This window comes from Chlorocebus sabaeus, chromosome 11 (genome assembly GCF_047675955.1).
Source record: "Chlorocebus sabaeus isolate Y175 chromosome 11, mChlSab1.0.hap1, whole genome shotgun sequence".
Lineage (NCBI taxonomy): Eukaryota > Metazoa > Chordata > Mammalia > Primates > Cercopithecidae > Chlorocebus > Chlorocebus sabaeus.
In genome coordinates, this window is record NC_132914.1 from 78,416,055 (window position 1) to 78,440,845 (window position 24,791).

At 35.2% G+C, this 24,791-nt stretch overlaps 1 protein-coding gene across 1 annotated transcript in view; it reads left to right on the forward strand.

The window, feature by feature from the left end:
- ACSS3 (acyl-CoA synthetase short chain family member 3) overlaps positions 1 to 24,791 on the forward strand; it is a 181,992-nt gene that overhangs the window by 135,015 nt on the left and 22,186 nt on the right. The window contains exons 10-13 of the mRNA XM_008004125.3: positions 6,527 to 6,622; positions 9,656 to 9,719; positions 21,625 to 21,706; positions 23,915 to 24,037. Of these exons, the coding sequence (XP_008002316.2) occupies positions 6,527 to 6,622; positions 9,656 to 9,719; positions 21,625 to 21,706; positions 23,915 to 24,037 (365 nt within the window). The remainder of the gene's footprint in view (positions 1 to 6,526; positions 6,623 to 9,655; positions 9,720 to 21,624; positions 21,707 to 23,914; positions 24,038 to 24,791) is intronic.

A 24,791-nucleotide genomic window follows, 5' to 3' on the forward strand; every position in this document is an offset into this window, starting at 1 on the left:
TTTAGCATGCCAATGCATTATAATTAGCACATAATGAGCAGTGAGGATGACCAGAGGTCACTTTCATAAAACATTTTTGTTTTGGTGGGTTTTGGCCAGCTGGTTTACCTCATGCTGTTTTATCAGCAAGGTCTTTGTCACCTGTATCTTGTGCCAACTTCCTATCTCATCCTGTGACTGAGAATGCCTCACCACTTTGGAATGCAGCCCAGTAGGTCTCCGTATTATTTTACCCAGCTCCCATTCAAGATGGAGTTGCTCTGGCTCGAATGCCTCTGATATATTTTCCCCCTACCTTTTATAAGAGAACCCTAATCGTAAGGGTTGTAGAAGGATGAAAATCCATCTTCTGTAACTTCTTCAGGTTGAATAGGGGCGATGATATTCCTGCCTGTTGGGTCTTTTGTATTCAGGTTAGAGGAGAACTTGGTCAGAAAGCATGAGTATGTTGAGGACGACTCATAACGCTTGGATTCCATCAAAAGGTGATATCTGAGAGATTAAAAAGTGTTCAATTTAAGAGAACATCGAGTAAGCTTATCCTGCATTCCTACACATAGAGTACAACAGCAATATATTCCACAAGAGTAAAGCAAAATAAGTAAAAACTATCCCAAGTAAACTAAATAAGAAGGCTTTCTATGAACGTGGCAACTGTTGGAACCAAACTGATATGGGGTTGGTAGCTGATTGCAATATATACCCAGAATTAGAATACTAATCTGGAATTTTACATTACTCATCCCTCTTGTTTATTCTGAGCTTCAGTCAGAGTTAACTGATTGGTTCACAGGAATAATCAAGGTCAGTCTAAATTATAGGAAAAAAACTCAAAAACAATTGATGGGACTGGAATCTAATAGCAGGTATACCATAGTTCTCCAAAAATAATCTTCTCTCTCCGGTCTCCCATTTTTACTAAAGATAAATCATGGTAAGACTGATTTGCCTATAAAAATAAGCTTTAGTCTTATACTTGGCCTAATTATTTGTATAAAGTGCAGCAAGAATAATTATTTGTCACATAGGCTTTTTAAATTTGGCTTTGATGGAATTTTAATTGATTTTTAATTAAATTAATTAATTTGCCATTGTTGTTGTTTTGAGACAGTGTCTCACTTTGTTGCCCAGGCTGGAGTGCAGTGGTGCTATCAGGCTCTTGAGCTCCCAGACTCAAGTGATCCTCCCACCTCAGCTTTCCCAATAGCTGGGACTGCTGGGTGTGCACCACCATACTTGGCTAATTTTTGTATTTTGGGGCGGTTGAGATGGGGTTTCACCACATTGCCCAGGCTGGTATCAAACTTGTGAGCTCAAGCAATGCACTTGCCTTGGCCTCTCAAAATGCTGGGAATGCAGTCATGAGCCTCTTTTTTTAAAATTTTTAACTTCAATTTTTGTGGATATATGATGTATATATTTATAGTTGCATGAAATATACAGGCATGCAGTACGTAATAATCACATCATGTTAAAAGGGGTAGATTAAGGATTTTTTATAAGAACTGCCAAATTCTTTTTTAGAAATATATCAGTTTTATACATGCTCACACTTACATAACAAAAGGGATTATCTTTGGTTTATGTGGACCATCTACCCACACAGTCTGTCTGTCATCTGCCGCCCAATTGGGCCCTAGTCTTTCTGTCAATCTTGTGAATTCTCGTGTGGATTGGTCCCTGATGTTTAGAAAGCCACAGAAATCTATTAACCAATTATTCTAATACAACTTCTGTCTGTCTCTGCATTTCCTACTACACATCTCTCTTGCAGCCCAAATAAAATAAACATGGACATACAAACTTAATGGTGTGTAAGTATTTAAATAAATTATATTTAGATTGTCATAATTCATTAACTTTTTGTTCAAAAGCCCTCATTAGCTTACAACGTCACTCAGACTAAAGTCTTAGGATGACTTTGAAGTATTTATGCATGATCTGCCTCCTCACTATTTCTCTGACCTTATTTCATATTAATACTTTCTGTTAATTCTGTGATTCTATTTCAGTCACATTGGCTGCCTCACTGTTCTCAAACACTCTAGGTATAAACCGACCTCAGGACCTCTGAACTTGAGGTTCCCTTCTCTCATTTTCTTTTTCCCTAAATATTTATGTGTCACATGTCCTCTCTTATTTCAGATGTTTACTTAAATGTCACCTTCTCAGGGAGGTCTTTTCTGTTCAGTACAAAATTGCAAACCCTCTCCATGACATTTCATACTCGGTTTATGTTTCCTTTTTCCGTTAGTATTTATCACTCTTTTACACACAACGTATTTTACTTTTGTATAATATGTTGTTCATTATCTCCCCAGTTAGAAATTGGGAGGTCTCCATGTGGTTAGAAATTTTGGCTGCTTTTGTTTATTGTTGTATCTCCAGTTCTAACAACAACACATAGCACATAATAGCTGCTCAAAAACTATTTGCTAATAAGTGATTTTTACCACCACTACTGTTATTTGCAAGTATGGGAGACTGGGCTCCCTTCCTGCCACAGGGGTTTTTCTTCCTCTACTGAAACACAGTCTAGGTGATTTTATTCCCTTCTCAACCTCTGTCTGTTACTTGAGAAATTCAGAAGTGGTACTTGTCTATTCCATTCTTCTCCTTCTTTGAAAGAACTATGAAACTAGAACCAGTTATTTAAATTTTCTTGGCTAAGCCTCAGAATTTTTCATCAGTAAAAAGAATATTCCCTTTTCTCCTTATAGTCTTGTAGTAGTGGGACTAAATGCAATTGTATAGATTAAAATCACTTGACTCTTGGTATATAGCATAATTCATATTGGAAAAAATATGTATCTAGTTGTCTTCCCTGTTTTTACTTCAGAGTTAGAAATTTTAAAGACAATTCATTTAGGTAAAAACTTATTATATAATAAAGTAGAGTGAATCAGTAAAGATATGCAGTAAAGATACCGTGAAGTTTGTCCTTTCTTAAAAACAAGGACATTTCTCTATTAGCTTCTAATGCAGGGTGAGTATAAACGTGCTAAGGTGATATTCTTCACACCCGTCAATTCCCTGTTCGTCTTGTTCCTAGTTGTCTCTTATCTAAAGAAACTATGCTGGTGATTTGCTGAACATTTTGTGTTTCTAAGGTTAGGTGCTTTTGTAAAGATTTCTCTAAATGAAGTATCCAATGCTCTTCTACAAAGAGAATGCTTTGGTTTGTTTACTGTGGCTATTTCCCAATTACAACATGACATCTAGATTTCTTGTCTCCCTTTTAAATAACTGCTAGCCACTTAATTATAGCCTGGGTAATGTGAAGCAGATATTTTTAGAACATCCTTGAAATGGGGCTTTGGGAGTCTGTAGGATTTCAGTTAAGGATTGCAGCATGCTTAGGGGCTGTCACTAACCAGAAGCCTATTCTGCACATGGACCAGTTTGAGAGCAAGAGTGTTTATCTTGTCTGTGTGCATAAGTGTGTGAGAAAACATGTATATGTTTATATCGAAGATGCGTCAGTCCTTGGGTCCCAGGACATTCAGAGTTACAAAGAAGGAGAACCAAAGTATCTATAACAACAATTATGGTCTTTTTCAGCTCACTTTTGTCCTACCTATGATTCCCTAATATGCTTAGAGTCCTAGGAACTACCATTTTGTCCGATTGTATTTTCTACATGTCACTAGCAGTAGTTCTTTCTCTTTCTTTCTTTCTTTCTTTCTTTCTTTCTTTCTTTCTTTCTTTCTTTCTTTCTTTCTTTCTTTCTTTCTTTCTTTCTTTCTTTTTCTTTCTCTCTCTTCCTTTCTTTTTTCTTTTCTTTTCTTTTTTTTTCTTGATGGAGTCTCGCTCTGTTGCTCAGGCTGGAGTGCAGTGGCGCAATCTCAGCTCACTGCAACCTCTGCCTCTTGAGTTCAAGCAATTCTCCTGCCTCAGCCTCCCGAGTAGCTGGGATTACAGGCGTGTACCACCACGCCTAGCTAATTTCTGTCTTTGTAGTAGAGATGGTGCTTCACCATGTTGGCCAGGTTGGTCCCGAACTCCTGACTTCTGGTGATCCACCAGCCTCGGCCTTCCAAAGTGCCGGAATTACAGGCATGAGCCAGCACGCCCAGCTAGCAATAGTTCTTCTAATCCTATGAATGAATCAATCAAAATAAAGCCAACAAGACACTTGAATTATTAATGTGCAAAGTATAAACGTATATTATCTACTTTAGGTAACCTAAATAAATAATCATTTTCAGCACCCTTAAGATTAAGACTCAAATTAATCATATAGAAAAATAAGCTTTTCATAGTTGTGATTATAATCATAATGTGTAAAAAAGATGAAGGATAAGGATTATAAATAAATAATTACTATAGAAAGATGCTTGGGAATCTCAGGAGGTTCATATATAAGCTTACGTAGGCAGTGAACATGGACAATGCTTCATTAATCCTTGCAGTCTTGCAACTTTATTTAAGACTACGTTGTACTCTCACCTTCTTTTCCTACACCCCCTTCTCCCAGTGCGATAGGAAGAGCAGAGTAATAACGTCTTTCATGAGAATCCACACTGAGATGGGGTGAACAACGGGGCAGTTAGAGTTTTCTTGAGGTGTGTTTTTGTTTGTTTTTCTTTTAGACAGCAGGTACAAGAGTCATTGGTAGGTACACTTTAGATTCTAGAGCCATCTGTTGACAAGCTATGAAAGCTCTATGGTGTTAAGAACTGCAGAGAGTTTGAACACCAGGTAACTGGAGTGTCCCTATCGACAAACTAAACTTAATAAGAAATACTTCTAAATAGATTTGCTCTAGCAACTTCCTTGCACCAGGTAGTAGAGGTAACAAAAGCTTCTTGAAGGTGGTACCTCCTTTCCTAATGTGTCTGAGTAGCTTCTCTTCCTATTATCATCTTATTCGTTCTGTGTACCTTCTTTTAAGCACCTCACTCTACAAGACTGCTTCCTGTCATCACCCTGCTCTTGTCTCTCATATCCATTTCGAAGGATAGCTGAGGTGAGCACCTGGACATTTCTGAAAACACAGAGAGGGAAATGCTGTTAACGTTTCTGACTGTGCAGATTTCCCCTCTTGCTTTGATTATGTTGTGGGGAAAATCAGCAGCAGTATTACATGGCTATGGATTACCATTTCATAAAATACCTTCCCCCCCCCTTTTTTTTTTTTTTTTTTTTTGGTCATGCTTGGAAAATACTTTAGAACTCTTTGTTAAACATCAGAAACGTCTGCTATGGTTACTTGCCGATGATCCTCAGCAGTGACCATATGGCTTCACATCTTTAGTGTAGACTGTGACTTAGGAACTGTGTTTTGATGTTCAAGAGTTCATCTTATGTTATTGATGCCAGCTGAGCCACCATCCATAAAATGTGAATAACAAAATGAACTACTCTGGAAGGTAAAGAACAGTAATAAATTCTTCCCGTCATTCTCAAGTGACATAAATACGTGATAAATTATGGTAGAGCCCATGGTAGAAGGAACACATTCTGAGTACTTCAGAAGATGGATGCCTTTAATTTTTTGGATTACTTTAGATATGATGGGTTTGGCAGTTAATTCCGTGGGTATGTGTATGTGTAGGTTATGTGTGTAATACTAAGCCAGTAATTCCCAAACTTTTCACTATCCAAATACTATTTTCCTGTCCTTTTGTACATATATATTTCATATTCAAAAGATTGTGTTAACTCCAAACTTGATTCTGTCAGTATTAATAAGTGCATCCCTCCATTAAAAATAACTGCTATCAGAACTTATAGTTATCAGGTAATAGCTAATATTCTGGCTGTTACAACTTGAGACACAGAAAACAAATTTAGCATTTTTGTCAATCATTGCAGACTAATTGTGAGAAAGTTTGTGATTTTGATGAAATAGTCAGCAGAGTATAATCATTCCTCCCTGTGTCTTGGGGCCTCTAACATCCAGGATCAGCAGACTGAACAACTTGATAAAGTATTGCCAAATTCAGCTTTAGACACAGGTTCTCTAGGCAAGTGTAGTTCTTAGGAAATTAGAGCATGATGTTATCCATATATTAAAAGTAATGGCAGAAACCACAATTACTTTTGCATCAACCTAATGATTTCAAAAATCTTTGGGTTACTTATTCTAGAGAATGAGCTAGAAATAACAAAAATATTTTGACACAGTCATAATTAACAATGATAAAATAACTTTAGGTGAGTCAAGAGAAAGCATCTTTTCTAGTGATCATTTAGCTTTTAATGTGTGTTGTAGAACCGTCGCAGTCACATCATTTTCCATTCTTCACGCCTGCTGATCCAGAACTGCAAACACTAGAGCAGCCTTTCTTTTCTTTAGAAGAAACATTACTATGTAAATTATTCTAATTATGAATTCTTAAGTTTTAATACTGTGGATATAAGTTCCTAGTTTTAAATTTTTAAATAATATATTTGCACTATTCATCTATTCCTAAAGCAACTACATTATGTGCCAAACTAGGATGGGGTAGAGTGGGCATGCACTCAAGAAACATGATTCCAAGTTAAAACATGAAGTGATAAATAACATTTCTTTCTCCAGAGACTGGATCTCCAATTACAGCGTCATGTGTTGGATTAGGCAATTCTAAAACACCTCCACCAGGGCAAGCAGGAAAAAGCGTTCCAGGATACAATGGTAAGGAGTGACCCTGATAATATGTAATGTTAATAAATGTGGCATTTTCTTGCATCTGGTGTGTATTATATTGCATGAAACAAACTAGATGCTTAATTAGAATTCGGTTGAATGAATGTCTTGTATTAAAAATGAATGCCTGAATTTTTGCTATGGAAAGTAGATTGTGGATTTCCAGGATATGTTCTAAATGACTACCGTAACCACAAAAATAATATCATTTATAAGGTATCTTAGGAATATGGGTGTGAAATTACTATGAAGGAAACACCTGCTGGGGGCCCAGTACTTTACATACATCATTTCATTTCATGCTGAAGTATATTTAATTCAGAGCTATCATTACTATTTTAGAGATGAGTTAACCAACTAGTTAACAGACTAAGTAATTTTCTTAAGATGACACCGCTGGTTAGATCCCGGGGACAATGCAAACCATTATCCTCAGAATTTGCTTGCTTTCATTTCAAAAGCTTCAATTTCTTATTATATATTACACCTGCTGCCTTTTAATTTAGGAGTGAGGACAAAGTTTTTAAACCTTATTGTTTAAAAATAAAAATAGACCAGAAGTAGAGGTTCATGCCTGTAATCCCAGCGTTTTGGGAGGCCAAGGCAGACGGATGACATGAGGTCAGGAGTTTGAGACCAGCCTGGCCAACAGTGAAACCTCATCTCTACTGAATATACAAAAAGTAGCCAGGTGTGGTGGTGCGCGCTTGTAATCCGAGCTACTTGGGAGGCTGAGGCAGGAGAATTGCCTGAACCCAGGAAGCAGAGGTTGCAGTAAGTTGAGATCATGCCACTGCACTCCAGCCTAGGCAACACAGCAAGATTCTGTATCAAAAGATAAATAAATAAATATAAAAATAAAAATAAAAACAAAGGGGGAGAATCCCAAAAGAACACATTTATTTGATGCTGACTTTATGTGACTAAAAGCTATAATATCCTGTCAATTTTTGTTTTTAAATTTACGGTAGTAATCATTATTCAGTAATTTCCCTTAGATGGCTCTCCCTAGGTGTATAAATTATACAAGTCATCTAACTTTTCAAACATTGTTTCCTTATTTATGAGTAAGAGTAATATTTTCATATGCTTTCCAGGGCTTCTGTTTTGTGATGTTATGCAACAAAGCATTAACACAGTGCCTACCAGTAGAAAGACAGAATAAGTCTTAGCTAGTAGTCAGGAAAGTCGGAGGACTGACTTGAGTTAGACTACCACATTCATTTTATAGACAAGGAAAATGAGGCACAGAGGTTTTGTAAGTTGCTTAAGGTCACACAGTTTGGCTTAATAGAACTATGAAGAAAACCCAGTTTTGGGAGACAAAATATGATTCCTGACATATATTTCTTATTTGTATGTAAACTACAAAATTCAGAGATTTGTCTTTTGCTTCTCTAACATAAAAATATTGGATTTTCCTTCTAGGACAATGACTAGTTACAAAAGCATGGATCATTTGGTTTAACCTAGCGGATACATTTATAAAAAGACACTTCAGATTTTATTATTATTATTATTATTATTTGGGGCAGAAATAGATATTCTGTGAAGTCAGTGACTTCTCCAGCCCTGGAATGGTGAACCCAGATTTAGTGAAATCCTCTGTTTGAACAGTCTGTCATCTCTTCTCCTTTTATCAGAAAAAAATGCTTTTATGTTGAGACATTTTTAGGGGTTTCTGATGGTGGAAGATGTTAAACACATTTCTCTGTTAGTATTTCAGTACCATTTTTCTATCTAGTTGTAAGAAATAGTTACGCTTTTCTCCCTCATGTAACTTCAGTACAGAAGTTTCTCATTTTCTGAAGGCACTGGCTTGCAGACAGTACAGGTTAAACATTTATAACCAATGAACCAGTGACTTTACGACTGATAAATTTTATGTTTTGTGATTGTTTAGAAATTAAAATCTTAATGTAAGATTAAATAGTATAGTAATAAAAATGGCAGGATCCTTTTAGGAAAGAAAAGAAAATCCTTGTTGTATAAAAACATTTAATTTAATGTGACACATTTATTGAGTACCTTATGCAAGCTTGTCACTTTGTATACATTTTAAAAATACTTCTTGCATAAGCGCTATGACAAAGAAACTTCTCCCATTTCATAGACAGGGAAACTGAATGGGTAACAGAAGGTGCCCAGGGGCATATAGTGATTTGGCCATTGTACTGGGATTTAGGGAAACAAAGATAAATTAGCCATGGCCTTCATGAACTCACAATCTAATGAGATACAGGTACTTCTCCTAACTGTCAATACAAAATTTTAAAACAAAGTGCTTCAGGAACACAAAGAAGGGAACGATTAATTTTTTTTTTTTTCTGAGAGCAACAATCTTCTTTTCTCATAGCTGCTTAAGGTAGAATTACCTGGATGAATGAGGCCACATACATAATCTATTAAAGCCTAGAAGATGATGACTTATCTTCATATTTAGTTTGCACCAAGGGTTACTGAATGTGGATACAAGCTTTAATCTCCTAAACTCTTTTAGGATTTTATCAGGACAGCACAGAAAGTACTGAGATAATATTTGGGAGGATTAAATTGACCTAATTTAAAGCTCCTAAGTGGATATTAAGCTTTAAATCAGAATAAGAGGTTTTTGGTGCTTGTAAGTCTTTTATTTTTGTTGCGTATAATAATTTTTGGTATGTTTGAAAACTGCATTTCCCTTACTTTTTAAAAAGCTGAACATATTTTTGATGGTTCTAATAGATCACAAGGATATATTTAGTGGACATAGACATAGAGGTGAAATTACCACGTTTGAAATATGATGTCTTCATTTAAGGGATATTCTGAAGGAAAATGTTTGATGTTGTTAAAAATCAAATACATGTGCTCTTTTGTTTTTTGTGAGATATTTTAGTTTATATATGTTCATGGTCTCACAGGAATTAAAAGATTACTTTCTTAAGCTAGAGTTTTGTGGGTTTAATATAAAAATATAGAAAAATGTTTAAGCTTTAAAGTTATGTATTTTTATTCAAATATTTATATTTTACTTTGTAGTTATGATTTTGGATGACAACATGCAAAAACTGAAGGCTCGGTGTTTAGGAAATATTGTGGTAAAGTAAGCAAAAATTTCAATACTACTATTTTAAAGGGCAAAAACTGGTGTATATATTAAGAAAAAATGGAGTCATTGCAGTGTTATTGCTACTGAGGAGGTTGTAGAAAGAACTTGTGTGTTGCCTAAGAACTGTGTCAGCTGTGTTGTAATTTAAACATAGAAGCCCCATAAAATATAACCAATTTAAATGCAATTTTCAAAAACCACAAATTTTGTGTCTTTTTAAATAACTTTTTTTTTCATTTTACAGGTTATGTATAGATGATACAGTTAACTTACATACAAAAAATATAAACACGTAAATAAAGTTTCTGTACTCTCACCTCTCAACAATACATTATTAATTTTGTAATATATATGACTTTCTACATTATTTTTGGTATAGATTCAGGGGTACATTTGCAGGTTTGTTTCATGGTATATTGCATAATCCTAGGGTTTGGGCTTCTAGTGAACCCATCACCCAAATAGTGAACATAGTATCCAATAGGTAGTTTTTCAACCCTTAACTCCCTCCCTCACACATTTTGGAGTCCCCAGAGTTTCTTGTTTTCATCATTATGTCCATGTGTACCCATTACTTAGCTCTCACTTATAAAAGAGGACATGCAGTATTTGATTTTCTGTTTCTGATTTGACTTTCCACTTTTTGGCAAACATTTTACAATGGTGAATCAATTTATTTTTGTGTATTCCTGTTTTCCCTTACCGTTGTCTCACAGGCATGTTTCATTTTTACTCTGTTTTTAAAATTTTTTTTCCTGGTATAGGCTTCTTAGCATTTTTTGAATTTTATGATTATAAATAATACTATATTAAACATTTTTTGGTCTTGTTTTTCTGCTTTTCTGATAATTGCAATAGTATTGAAGAGATTGCTGAAGGTATAATTACTGCATCAAACAGTATCATCTTATAAAGTTCCAGACTTGCCAAATATCCCATTTTCTTAACATTTTTTTAATCATTGTTCATTTGATAGGCAAAAGTGCTACCGTTTAAAGTGAAAATATTTAAATTTACTTTAATTACATCAAGACAGGTACTTTAAAATTTGTGTGCTAGTGGAAGCAGAAATGGAAGTTGATTAAGTTAGAAGGTTCACAGTATGTGACATTTTAATAATTGAAAGAGAGGTTGCTTTAGTCCCTCTGATTAACATGATATTGACATCTTCACTGATAGAGTAGTCGAATTCACCAGATTGAGCTACTATAAATACAGACCATCAGGTTTTAAAAATGATTTGCTTTCCTATTTATTCCTATTGGAAGTCAAAAGAACTCTTATTACTTGGCATTCTCAGATTGGTATAAGATTTCTTCCTATAAAGAAGATATTTTAAATTCAATGAAAATTATATGAAAAATGGTGGTTTAAAAAGAGGACATTTCTTCAGGTAAAGATATTTTAACTATATAGAAAGCTAATAGAAAGCATACAAGTTATGATGTAATTCTTCTCATGCTCTTATCAGTAAACATGTAAGCACTATATTGCTTTGCTAAAAGTTTCCATTTTAAAACAACATATCCAACAAAATGAAAAAATTAAATATTGAACATACCATTTGTATTAACAGTTCGCTGAGCCGGAATCTGTATTAACATACAGCTAATTCAAATTTGACCTGTTCAAGGGAAAAGCAGCAAGGGAAGAAGGGAAGGGCTGCTAAAGAAATTAATAATTTGAACATGTTTGTGGGTGGATGTTTAGCTTGCTTAGGGAATAAAATGTTTTTTGAAAGCTTTTCAAAGCACTTTAGCAGCATACATTTTTATATAACCTCCTAACTTTGTGAGTCATCTATTTCATAAAACAACCTTTTGCAAGATCTCAGAGGTGGCATTTGATGCCAGCACGGTTTTAAACTCCTCATGGGTTTTGTCACTCTAATTATGGGCTGCTTCACCCCACATCCATTCAGAGATAATAAAATATAGCAGTGTCCCACGTAAACTGTAATTTTTTTCTTAAGCCATTAGTGTTATTTCAAATACTTAAAACTAACAACTATTGCCTTAAAGCGTTCTATGGTTTAGATTGTCACCAATTCACAATTATATTTTTCCTTCTGTATTCCTAAAAGAATTTTATTGTACAGCTCCAGGGTTCTGAGATTTCATTATAAATTAGTTGATGATGTAATATGTTATGACAAACAGTAGATTTGATTCCTGTCTTAGGTTAACAGTGAGACTAGATATTTGAATATATTATACATCTTTTTGTATTAGAAAGGTAAGGTAGAAATAATCAGAAAACAAAGGTTACCACCAAGATTTATCTCTCTCCTGTTCTCTCTGTAACAAAACAGATTTTGAAACCTTTTTTTAGGAACTCATTTTATCTACGAGAGCAAGAATTTCCTTTTGAAACCCACATTGCCAGCAGCCATTTCACTCTAACTTATCAACCTAAAAAGGATTCACATATCCCAATGGCTGCCTGCAGTATGAGTAGGATGTTTTTATATTTAACATCTATAACATTTCACATTATAGATCTTAAGACTCATTGTGTAGGTTCATATTTTGAAATAGTAATATGTGGAAACAAACAAACAAACAAGTAAACAAAAACCAAAAAACCTTTTGATACACCTAGATTTGTCTACATTCTTTTTTATGACATTCTGAAAAGCACTGCTTTGTTCTCCTGGGGACCCCTTGACTAGAAGTTGGCCATTTTAGCAACTCCTAAACTACTATAGGCCTTAGGATATAATAAAAAGGAATCCTGCAATTTTAGTGTTTTATTAGATTACTTACATTCATAGAATTTATCTTTCTAGTAGAAGAGAGAACTTCATGTCCACATGAACGTTAGAAAATTCTTTTGATTTGGAAACCTACTCCAGGCAGTTAATTTAGTAAGAAAGTTATGGGATCTGAATTCCTATGAATACAAAATACTCATCAGTTTTAGAAGGTGTTCGTGTAATTGCATCCAGAGCTCCAAAGTGCAGAAATAAAACTATGAGTCAGTAATTTCCAGGCAACAGACAGTAGGACATGAAAGAAAATTTTAACTGCAATTGCTTTTCTTCCTAGCCCAGTGCTCATTGTTATTAAAGCCGTAGGTCTCTGGCTCTTTCTCTCTGACGGACAAACATTTTTCTCTGACCAGATCCATTGTTGCTATTGGAAGTGTGGCCTGTTCACCCTGTGCTGTATGCTGCAAGGCATAGTGGGGTATGAGGGAGTTGTGTGGAATTGTCCAGGTGGCTTTTACTTTAGTGCCTGGCAATTTCTCATTCTTCAGATATGGTTAATGACACCTGTTCACATATTTACAGCTTCATATGAATGATTCGGTCACTGTGTTGCCATCTTGGGAAAGAGTCAGGGAAGCTTTCTTTTCATCAGGGTATCCTTTGAGTATAACTAAGCATGTCACATAATTATAATTCTGTTCCTTTCTACATCTCGTATACCATTTTGAGTGTGATATTTTATTAGCCTTTTAACAACACTATGAGTTAGGCAATAGGCAAACATTATCCTCCTCATTCTAGACATGACAAAGTATGCAACATTAATAGTTTCACAGCTAGAACTCACATTATTGCCCAGTCTTTTGTCTGCGCCGAGGGAAATAAATTATGGTCAATCTCTTCTGGGGAGATAAAAAGTAACTTCATATGAAAATCTCGAGAAAATCCTAAGGACCCCATAGGAAATACTGAGAGTGCAAAGTTGGGATTTAACCCAGATCTCTCCAGGGAACAGGCTTCAATTTATTTCTATTGCCATGGAAATTCCAGATGGAGCAGTGAAAAATAGACCATTTTTTATCTAGGATAGGAGGCATCTAGGAGTGTAATATTTCAGATTGGCCAGGAATGTGTTATCTTCTAGGGTGATGGGCATCCTTTGTCCTGCCCTAGCTATTTAAGGATTTCTCAGAACTCTAATTCTTCCCTTCCCACGTGACTGTCACTGCTGCTTCACTTATTCACCTTTCCCCTTCAGAATGGTCTTTTAGGAAAGCGAATTATCTAAGAGGACTCTCAATTCATAATTGGATGAATTGTACCAAAACTCCCTCTTTCGCTCTGCTTGGCAGAGTTGGGGAAGGTATCACGAGGTGGTGGCGTTTGCTTTCACATTTGAGGGATGAGTATAGGTATCAACTAGTTCATTTCTTAGTATTTTTGCATCTTTCCCTTCCTTCTGCCAATCCAACACATTTTTACATTCTTGCAACTGTAGAAAAAAAATTCTTTTTCTATAACTTTAGAAAAAGAGCTCCAGTGCACCCCATTGTTCCAGAAGGAAGACCTTCACTTAATGTGTAATAATCCTTAGCAATAAGAAGAAATGTGTTCATTTGAAATACTACAAAAAAAAAAAAAAATCTGCTGTAGCTCATATGCACCTGATGTCTATCTGGAACTTATTGCTTCTTTTCCCATGTTTTTTTTCATTGATCACATTTTCTTATCACATGTTTACACATATATATGTAAATACATATATGTATGTATGCACATGGAGCAGTCCCTATTATCCATAGTTTCACTGTGCACAGTTTCAGTTACCTGTGGTCGACCACAGTCCAAAGTTATTAAATGGAAGATTTCAGAAATAAATAATTCACATGTTTTAAATTGCACACCATTCTGAGTAGGTGATGAATTCCTTTACTGTCCTGCTTAGTCCTGCCAGGATGTGAATCAGCCCATTGTCCAGTGCATCCATGTTGTCTATGCTACTGTTCTTTAGTCACTTAGTAGCCATCTTGGTTATCAAATTGGCTGTCTAGGTGTTATAGTGCTTGTGTGCAACCAACCTTTATTTTACTTAACAATGACCCTGAAGCACAATAGTAGTGATGCTGGCATATTGTTCTAAGTGTTCTATTTTGTTATTAGTTGTCACTGTTCTTCTCTTACTGTGCCTAATTTATAAATTAAACTTTATCATAGCTATGTGTGTATAGGAAAAACCTTATTATATGTAGGGTTCAGTACTACCATGGTTTCAGGCACCCACTGAGAGTCTTGGACCATATTCCATGTAGATAAAGGGGAACCACTTTGTGTGTGTGTGTGTGTGTTTCTGTATGTGTGTGTCTATTGAAAACAAATGATTCCAATTCTGAATCCTTTTTTCTTTTCCCCTTTTCTTTAGGAATATCATATGTCTTCCTTTATGAGTCTTTCTTTAGAGATTTTTCTCAATATTCAAATTACCACATCTGATTTTTTAAGATACCACATTGTGTTAGTGAGGAACAGAAAGCATGTGCTTATCTTATCCTATCAATTACCAATTGCAATTTCATATCTTGCTTTTCAGTCTGATCCTCAGTCAGACTTGTGAATGATGAAGTAGTTTTCTGAAAGCATCTCAACTTGGGACAAACACACATGCTATCTCCAACAGGTCCGCACCTTGGATGGGGATAAAAACTTCTCTTCCAAGCACTACTGGCAAGGCGGAGTTTAACCACCTTCTGTAAAGTTCACCTGACGAACACTTGAGTGGTTGCATTTGATGTCATTTCATTAACTTAATGGAGTAGACATCATTCACTATCCTCCCTATCTGTATTCTAAAAACACTAAATTTCTTTTTCTTGTAGTTCACAAAGTGCTAGGATCTCCATGTATCTGTGATCATAGTTTATATCCTTGGGTCGTTAATGTGTAACATGGTGCATGAGGAATACCAAACACCTAACAAATATTGACCAAAGTAAAAAAATGAATGTTTGTGTTAATGCATAAATAAATGAATAAATAAACAAGGCCATCGAATAATTCCTCTAGTGTTTTCTTCGCTACTGTTCAAATCTCCATCTTCTCTCTCTCCACTGGCTACTTCCACTGAAATCTTTCTCATACTAAATAAACCTGCCTTTGTGCATTAAGCCACTGACATATATGTCTCCTTCCAATCACCCACAAATTTTAAAAAGTATGGTCTAAACTTACCATGCCTACTTACTTCCTGTTTATTTCTTAATCACTCCAGCTGTTGCTTTCCCCACTCCATTGAAATGACAATTGTGAGAAAACGCACAACATCTTAATTACTAAGTTCCATGATCACTGTTGCATCTGCTTTCAAACAAAGTTTACACTTCATTTAACCTCGTTTCATACTCGGTCATTATTAAAACTGTATTCTAGTGGCTTCTTAGATACTACTTTCCCCTGGCTCTCATAATATCTCTGATTTTCTTTTCTTTTTTTTTCTCAGTGGAGTTTTCTTCTTTGATATTTCTTTAACACTGATATGTAGCCGTAGAGCTACATTCTTCTTTTATACTCTCTCTGTGAATCATCTCATCAATTTCTAAGATTTCTGTAATTACCTAGCTACACATGGTGAGCATATCAATATGTCTACCCAGGCTCATCTCCTTTCTGATTTCAGACATATATTTATTGACATATTACTTGATAGCTCCATTTATGATGCCACACATTGCTAAAATTCAGTATCTAAACAAATTATCTGTCACCTCTCTACTTGTACAAATCCCAACATTCCACCACTCCTGAAAATACTGCTTTTACTACATTGCGCTCTTTGTGTTGGTATCACTATTGAACGGGAATAGAAACTTTCTATTTCCATCTAGAATAGAAACTTTCTATAGAAACTTTCAGAGTCAGCTTTGATTTTTCTCTTTTCTTCAACCCTCACATTTAATTTTCATCCTCTTACTGTGGCTTCTCATTATCCAGTTCATCACACCTGCTTTAGCACTCTTCTTAGAACAAAGATCCACTACATCTTTAGTTTTTAAAACACATTTGGTAACTTGAGTTTAACATGTCCTATTGTACTAGTCAGGGTTCTCTGAAGAAATAGAACCAATAGGATGTACACCCCCCCCAACACACACACACACACATATATATATATACACATAAACACATATGTATATATATACACACACACATATGTATAGAGAGGGAGAAATATTTGTTTTGAGGAATTAGTTCATGCAGTTGTGAAGGCTAGCAAGTATAAAATTTGCAGGACAGGCCAGCAGGCTGAAGACTCAGGAAAAGTTGTAGTTTGAGTCTGAAGGCAGAATTCCCTCTTCCTCCTGGGAGGTCAGACTTTTTTTTTTCTATGAAGGACTTCAACTGATTGGATGAGGACCATTCACATTATGGAGGATAATCTGATTTACTCTAAATCTACTGATTTAAATGTTAATTTCGTCTAAAAAAAATACCTTCGCAGAAACACCTAGAATGCTTGATCAAATATCTGGGTACCCTGGCCAAGCTAAATTGATGCATAGAATTAACCATCACACCTATTCATAATGCCAAGGACTATTTATACACACACACACATACACACACACACACACACACACACATGCACTGTAAGTGTTGATTAGATTGAGCAGACCATTTATACTTGTGCACTCATTATTCACTTCATTTTTTAAGCCCTTATTGCTATACCTTACATATTTTAAGAAATCCGTATCTATTTGCTGATTAACTGACTGAATGGAAAAAATGAATGAAACAAAGAAACACATGAAAGGAAGGAAGGGTTTAGGTATGTTGGTCACACAGCGTGAAGTGTCTTTCCTTCTTATTCCTTTCTCAGCTTCCTGAACCTATTCTTCAAGATTGAAATCATAGATCACTTTCTGCATGTCACATTCTTTGAGCTCACTCCTCTCTCATGTTTTCTTTTGTACAAAATGTCTGCCACATATTGCATAAATTGAATTATTTGTTAGATGCCTCTTCAGGATGATTTGAATGATACCATCACCTGCTTTTATCCTTTCACTATTCTGGGGCCTCATTCTCATTTTATCTCTTTTACTTCTTCCCCCACTTCTCACTCTTTTTCTTTTTCTCTTTGCTGTCATTTCCCACCACCATGTGTCATATTTAATAGCAATCACCTCTGTAATCCAAAGGGAACCAGCTAGATATATGATGTCCCTCTATAAGGGTGGCTTTAATTCCAGAGAGAAAGTGAAGAGCTGAGATTTTCTGTTCTTAATGATTAAGATTAAAGATACTTTTCAATATGATTAGGATGACCTATTTTTACCGCCGAAGTACATTTTAGGTTAGGCTTTTCATTGAACAGAGGTTTTAACATTTGGTGATTGTTACTAACCTTCCAATAATTGGATGAAAGCCAAAGACATTTCTCCTGGGAAACATACAGTCAAGTTTTACATTAAATTTCAGGGGGTTCAAAGAGTCCTCAGTGTTCATGCACCCCATAGTGTGTTATTCTTAATTCCCAGGGTCTAGAGGTATATGTAAAGTTACTCAGACCTTTCTTGTAAGAATGAGAGATGATATAAAAATGTGTATTGTCCTTGTTCTTCGGGAATTTTGTGCAGATATTTAAAGTTTTGTGCAATAGCTCTGGAAGCCTGTGTCCTTAAGGCTTATTTTTTTCTGGGAGATGGCTACCTATGCTTTCATTCTGTAGTCATCAATTAATTATAAGAATATACAAAGAACTCAAACAAATTTACAAGAAAAAAACAAACAACCCCATCAAAAAGTGGGCAAAGGATATGAACAGACACTTCTCAAAAGAAGACATTTATGCAGCCAACAGACACATGAAAAAATGCTCATCATCACTGGCCATCAGAGAAATGCAAATCAAAACCACAATGAGATATCATCTCACACCAGTTAAATGGCGATCATTAAAGTCAGGAAACAACAGGTGCTGGAGAAGATGTGGAGAAACAGGAACACTTTTACACTGTTGGTGGGACTGTAAACTAGTTCAACCATTGTGGAAGACAGTGTGGTGATTCCTCAAGGATCTAGAACTAGAAATACCATTTGACCCAGCCATCCCATTACTGGGTATATACCCAAAGGATTATAAATCATGCTGCTATAAAGACTCATGCACATGTATGTTTATTGTGGTACTATTCACAATAGCAAAGGCTTGAAACCAACCCAAATGTCCATCAATGACAGACTGTATTAAGAAAATGTGGCACATATACACCATGGAATCCCATGCATCCATAAAAAAGGATGAGTTCATGTCCTTTGTAGGGACATGGATGCAGCTGGAAACCATCATTCTCAGCAAACTATCGCAAGAACTGAAAACCAAATACCGCATGTTCTCACTCATAGGTGGGAATTGAACAATGAGATCACTTGGACACAGGAAGGGGAACATCACACACCAAAGCCTGTTGTGGGGTGGGGGGAGCGGGGAAGGGATAGCATTAGGAGAAATACCTAATGTAAATGACGAGTTAATGGGTTCAGCACACCAACATGGCACATGTATACATATGTAACAAACCTGCACATTGTGCACATGTACCCTAGAACATAAAGTATAATAAAAACATAAATAAAAAAAGAAAAAATAATGAATATCACTGTAAAAAAAAAGAAAAAAGAATATACTCTATCTGTTACAAATTGCTAGCACTGTATTTTTTCTCATGAGGTAAGAGGAAATACAGGTTAGCAGGGCATCTTCTTTTAAAAATAGAAGTTGCAAACATAATTGGCTTCTGGAAAGTATGAGATTTTCTCTTTCTCTCTAGTAATATTCTTTCTGTAAAATGCAATCCTCTTAGTCCTATCTATACACTCTGGATTAGGTACATACTAGGCTACCAGGACACTCAGCTCTTGCAAAAAGCACTAAATACTAACTCATTTAGGTTATGGTTGTGAACAGGTAGAAGTCTCTGCCGTGAGCAGATAGTGTGTGGATGCTGGTGGACCAAAATGTTTGATTTGGGGTAGATAAAATGGGAAAAAATACCTTTTTAATATGTATTTTTTGATATGCATAGCTCTCATCATGGGCAATATTACATGTTCAGAAATTTGGATCAGCAATCAGGTGGAACTAAGAAACAGCTGTTCCCATTGTACCTGGCATATACACTGTAATTTGCTTCAGACTCCACCACTCTCTATTGTCCTCAATCCATCATAAATGTCAGCTGCCATTGATTATCACAGATACTTCTTCTTTTTCTTTAGTATAGTAGAGCAATAATTTCCAATACCCATGTATATGTCAAAAATGGCACCATGAAATACAGAAAAACCCTGTATATCATTATATATTTCTTGGGAGCAACGGAAAATTGTCTCTTATTTAATATGCAAGCAGAATGCATCTTCATCAGGTTTATTATCATTTATTTTACATACAATTTGCTTCACTCACTAATGTTATTTCTCTTTGCCTTTATTGGCATGTGATTTGCCACTTTTTTTCCTAAGGTCCTCTTCACTTTTTCACCTTCAGCATCCTGAAAGTGCTGCTAAATTGATTTTCAGTATTTGTTATAGTCTTATTTTATTTCAATGCTTAAAAATCAATGATTTTACACTTTTCTGTAAAATATTAACAATTAAAACAAACTAATGAAGTGCTGTTATCTATATGGTTATTTACAAGTATTTACATAATAAGCTCAGTTAAAAGAACCTGGAGGGATTATTGGCTTCAACCTATTGCCTTCATATGGATTTAGCAAACAGTAATGATCACAACAGCAATAGCAACAATACAACAGCATTTCTTTGGATTATTTTACAGATTACAAAATACCTTCATGTGCATTTTATGTAATTACATGAAGTCCAGAAATGCTGACATAGTATATTTCCTCTGTCTTAAAATAATTTTAAATAAAGAGCGTCTAGCAAGGGAGAACTCCTCCCCTGAATCACTGCTGGGAGGCTGGACATTATACAAATGGTCAGTATCTACTGGGCTGCTCAAGGAGGCATAGGCAGCTGCCTCCACTTGTAACAGCATTTTGTTCCTGACAGAATGTGAGAGTAAAATTCAGTGCCATGAAGTTCTAATGTTGAGGTGGGGCCATGTGACCACACTGCTTTCTTTTGTACTGTCAGACCCGAAAATCCTGCTTGTGGAGAATGTGTGATGTCGTCTTACATGGACACTAGCCATCTGTACTTCATTTTCAATTTTCTCAGCATCAGAACTATGAATTTACAACTCCATTTAGTGTTTTTTTTTTTATTGTGTAAATATGGGAGGGTAGGTTTTGAAAGCCCCTACGTTTTACAGTATTGAAAATTCCAAACTAGAGTATCTAAAAGGTTTCTGTGTTCAGAAAGCAATTTGAGTGGTTGTCTTTGTTAGTGGGCACATCCTACAAGGAAAAAATATGAGAATTTCATTTATTTATGTAAACATAGATAGATAAACAAGTAGACAGATAGAGGTTAAGCCCTTGCCATGCATATAACACCTGTTTGACACTATAAATGAAAGAAGTATAAGGAGGAAATTTCCTGAAAACAAAAGATACATAGTTCTGTGTATTTTCTATGCTGAAGCATTTCCATGTGTTTATAGAAGTGAGAAATCACATAGTTCTGGATGATCATGAAAAGAAAAAGGAGGAGGAAGCAGTAAGAGAGAATTCCCAGCGGAGGGAGGCATATTGATTATGAAGATAAGTTTGTACACTGAGTGCTTAATTAGAATATTCTGTTACACAAAGAGACAGGCAAAGATGACAGTATGTTGATACTTCAAAAAATAAATTAACTTTTCAATGGTGAAAGAATAGTTTTCTAAGAAAGTAATTCAATGACACGTTTTTTGGTTCTTTTTTTGCAGATACTATGTTTTTCATTGAAACAATGATTATTGCTAATAGTTATTTGAATTCCACATATTTGTGCCTTTTGTGCACTTTCCAGAGACTAAAGTCATTCTTCAACAATTCTGCTGTACAACGGTCAGCTACATAAACCTCAGTTAGACATGAGCTATCCAGCAGATTTAGGGGTTGTATTTCAATGTGGGATTTGAACTGTAATTATCCATCACACTAGAAAAATAATAGTTCTAATCAACCTGTCTTTATTACCACTTTCATCATAATTTTAACTGCTCTGTTTTTATATAAGGTTGCCATTGCCACCTGGGGCTTTTTCAGGACTCTGGAAGAATCAGGAAGCATTCAAGCATTTATACTTTGAAAAATTTCCTGTAAGAACTTTAATATGCTTTTTTATCTTCTTATGTACTTTTCTATAATTCTTGCCTATTAAATTGAGAAACTTGCTCCTAGAATTGTAGATCAAAAAGAAACTTTTAAAGGTTATCTGGACCGGTTTCCAGCTCCCAGGGATAAGAATGCCCAACTCATAATTATCTAAATAAGTCAGTTTTATACTTATTGTCAGTCTTTAGACGTAGACATTTCTTGGTTTTTCTTAGCGGCTTTTCCTAGAATGTAATAGTCCTTAGTGTCAGGACATCAGGACATTATTTGTTACATAAAAATGTCGTTTGGACTTTCTATATTGTTTCCTCTACTTGCTTCCTCTGTATCAACAGACAGAGAATAACAAATCAGAATTATATAATGTCATTAAGACCCTTTAACCTCTTATTGGTTATATGAGCAAATTCCATTCAGCTTGCCCAGAAGTTGTATTTTTCCATTTCTTTATTTTTGACACCATTTCTTGAATGTTCTCTGTGCGCTTTATTTTTAAATCTTATTTTAAAAATACAGATACAGGACAGAAACAGTGTACTGAAAGCCCAGCACCCAGCGTCCTGGATAACAAAAAGTGCCTTCCTGTTTCACATTCTGTCATCACGTGACACTTGTTACTCCATGCCGTGGTGATGTGTGTTATGTTTATAACAGCACTTCATTCATCAAACACATCAGGGTCTGCTCACATCATCTTTCGGTGGTCCCTCTACTTACACCCCCCACCCCCACTGCCTAACCCCAACAGGGACACCTGGTTCTCATTTTTCACTAAGTAAAATTCTGAATGAACAGAATTTCACTAAAATTTTGCCAAAGTATTTAGCATTTTATCTTTATTATTTGTTAGTGAAGGAAAGATAACCTAATCAACCAGACAAATGACAAGAATTAAAATAACTTTCTTTAGGAAGAAACTGCAGCATTGAATGACCTCAATAGCCAAGATTAAACATCCCCTGATAGAGTGTGGCAGGGAAGATTTGTCAGTGTAGTTGACTCCAGTAAGCCCAATCTATCTGTATGATGGGCCATAGTTAATCATCAGAGTGCAGGTGGTGAGATCATTGATTATAGCCTGGCAATGGCAAATGATATGTGCATGTCGTATTGACATGATCACCCTTAACACTAAAAGCTCCCTCAAAGCCCCTGTTTATGGGTACACTATGTGAAGTGACTCTGTACTCTGTCTTTTTACCTGATCTCAAATCTATTATTTGAGGAATTAATAACAGCACAGAAGGGTTGAGTAATTTCCCATGAGTTCACATATGTGAGAAGTGATGGAACTGAGACGAACCAAAATAGTCAGGCTTGAGAGTTCATACCCTTAACTACTACTCTAGGTTGCCTCTCTAATATTAATAAAAATATTAATTGCAGTAAAATTATTGAGAGCTCATGATGTGCCAGAGTCTGTCCTCTTTCACTTATATATACCGTTTCATGCGTGCTTCACAGAAGCCTTAGAAGGCAGAGCTCATTTTCCCATTTAACAGATGAGAATACTGAGTCTCAGAAAGTCTAAGAAACACAATAGAGGCTTTCCAGGATTTGTACTAAAGTCTGTGCTCATAAACATAGGTATCAAAATGACTCAGAAGCATAAGGAAAAATAATATTTATTTTTTCTACTTCTTATTCTTTATTATTCTTATTCTACTGTCATTTCTAGACCAGCAACAATGTTTTACTTTGAGTGACTAAAAATTAAATTTCATACTTACTATTAAATTTCACTGAAGCTTGAGTCCAATCCTAACCTATATTAATAAACTAGTGCTGTATTGGGAAATTATTCACTGGGAGCTTTAAAGCTTTTTAAAGTTAATACAATTAAAGAAGAAATGTATCAAAGAATTACTTTGCAATATCAAAGTATATTAGAATTAGTATTAAGCTATTACTTCTCCATTAAAAAAAGAAATTGGATTCATAAACTTTACAACTCTATATTCAAACACTTAAACATTTCTAAAAACACTTCTTATTCTTGGCTGTTAAAGGAGCAAAGAGATTCTAGTACAGTTTCCAGATAAACAGTAGTGTAATTTCCTAGTCTAGTTATGAAAAATAGCAAAAGTTCACAGTAAATCCATTTCTATTACATTGTATATTTTACAAAGTTTAAAATGATTACATTACTTCATGGTACATGCTAATCAAATATTATTTTTTCTTGTTTTCAGGGATATTATGATACCATGGATGCTGGTTACATGGATGAAGAAGGCTATGTGTATGTTATGTCTCGAATGGACGATGTAATAAATGTTGCAGGTCACAGAATTTCTGCAGGTGCCATTGAAGAGGTATTGATGAATATTGGTATTCTATTCCAAGTAGTGTTTAGGCACAGAGCTGCACTGAAGACAATATTGAGATTATTTCACTTGGAAAATTACCACACCCTTCATTTGCAGCAGAGGCTAGGTTACTCTTGTATCTCTCTCACCTCAGTTTCTCTCTTTTATATATTCATATTCCCTACACTCCCACATCCCTGGGTGGTAGTGAAGAGTTTTAAACATTTACATATATTTTTTTCTTTATGGGAGAGCCTGTGTACATTTGTCTCGTAATACTTGCTCCTTGAATGTCTCTAGCTTCTTGATTTATTCATGTTTAATCATCAGGTTTGCATACGGTCTTTAAGTGGTGTGGGATTAAACATTTTATTGTACTCTTAAATCCTGAGAATTTTCTTCCAATGTAAGTCACATAAAGTCTCCAGAAGAGGTTTTTAAAAATGTTTTAAAAACTTACTCCTATGGAGTAAAATCTATATTATTGTTATACAATACTGCGAGTATTTATACTAATACAGTTTCTTGTAACCATCACCAGAGAAAGGATACAATACAATTTCAACACTGTCAAAGAATTCTCTCACAATGTCACCTTCATATTCTGACTCTCGTAACCCTTGTTTTTGGTTCCGTTCCTATGTTTTAACCTTGTCTCCAATTTTATATAAATAGATTATACAGTATTGTAACCTTTGAGACTGGGTTATTTCATTTAGGAAAATGTGTTTTAGATCCTTCCAAGTTGTTGCATTTATTA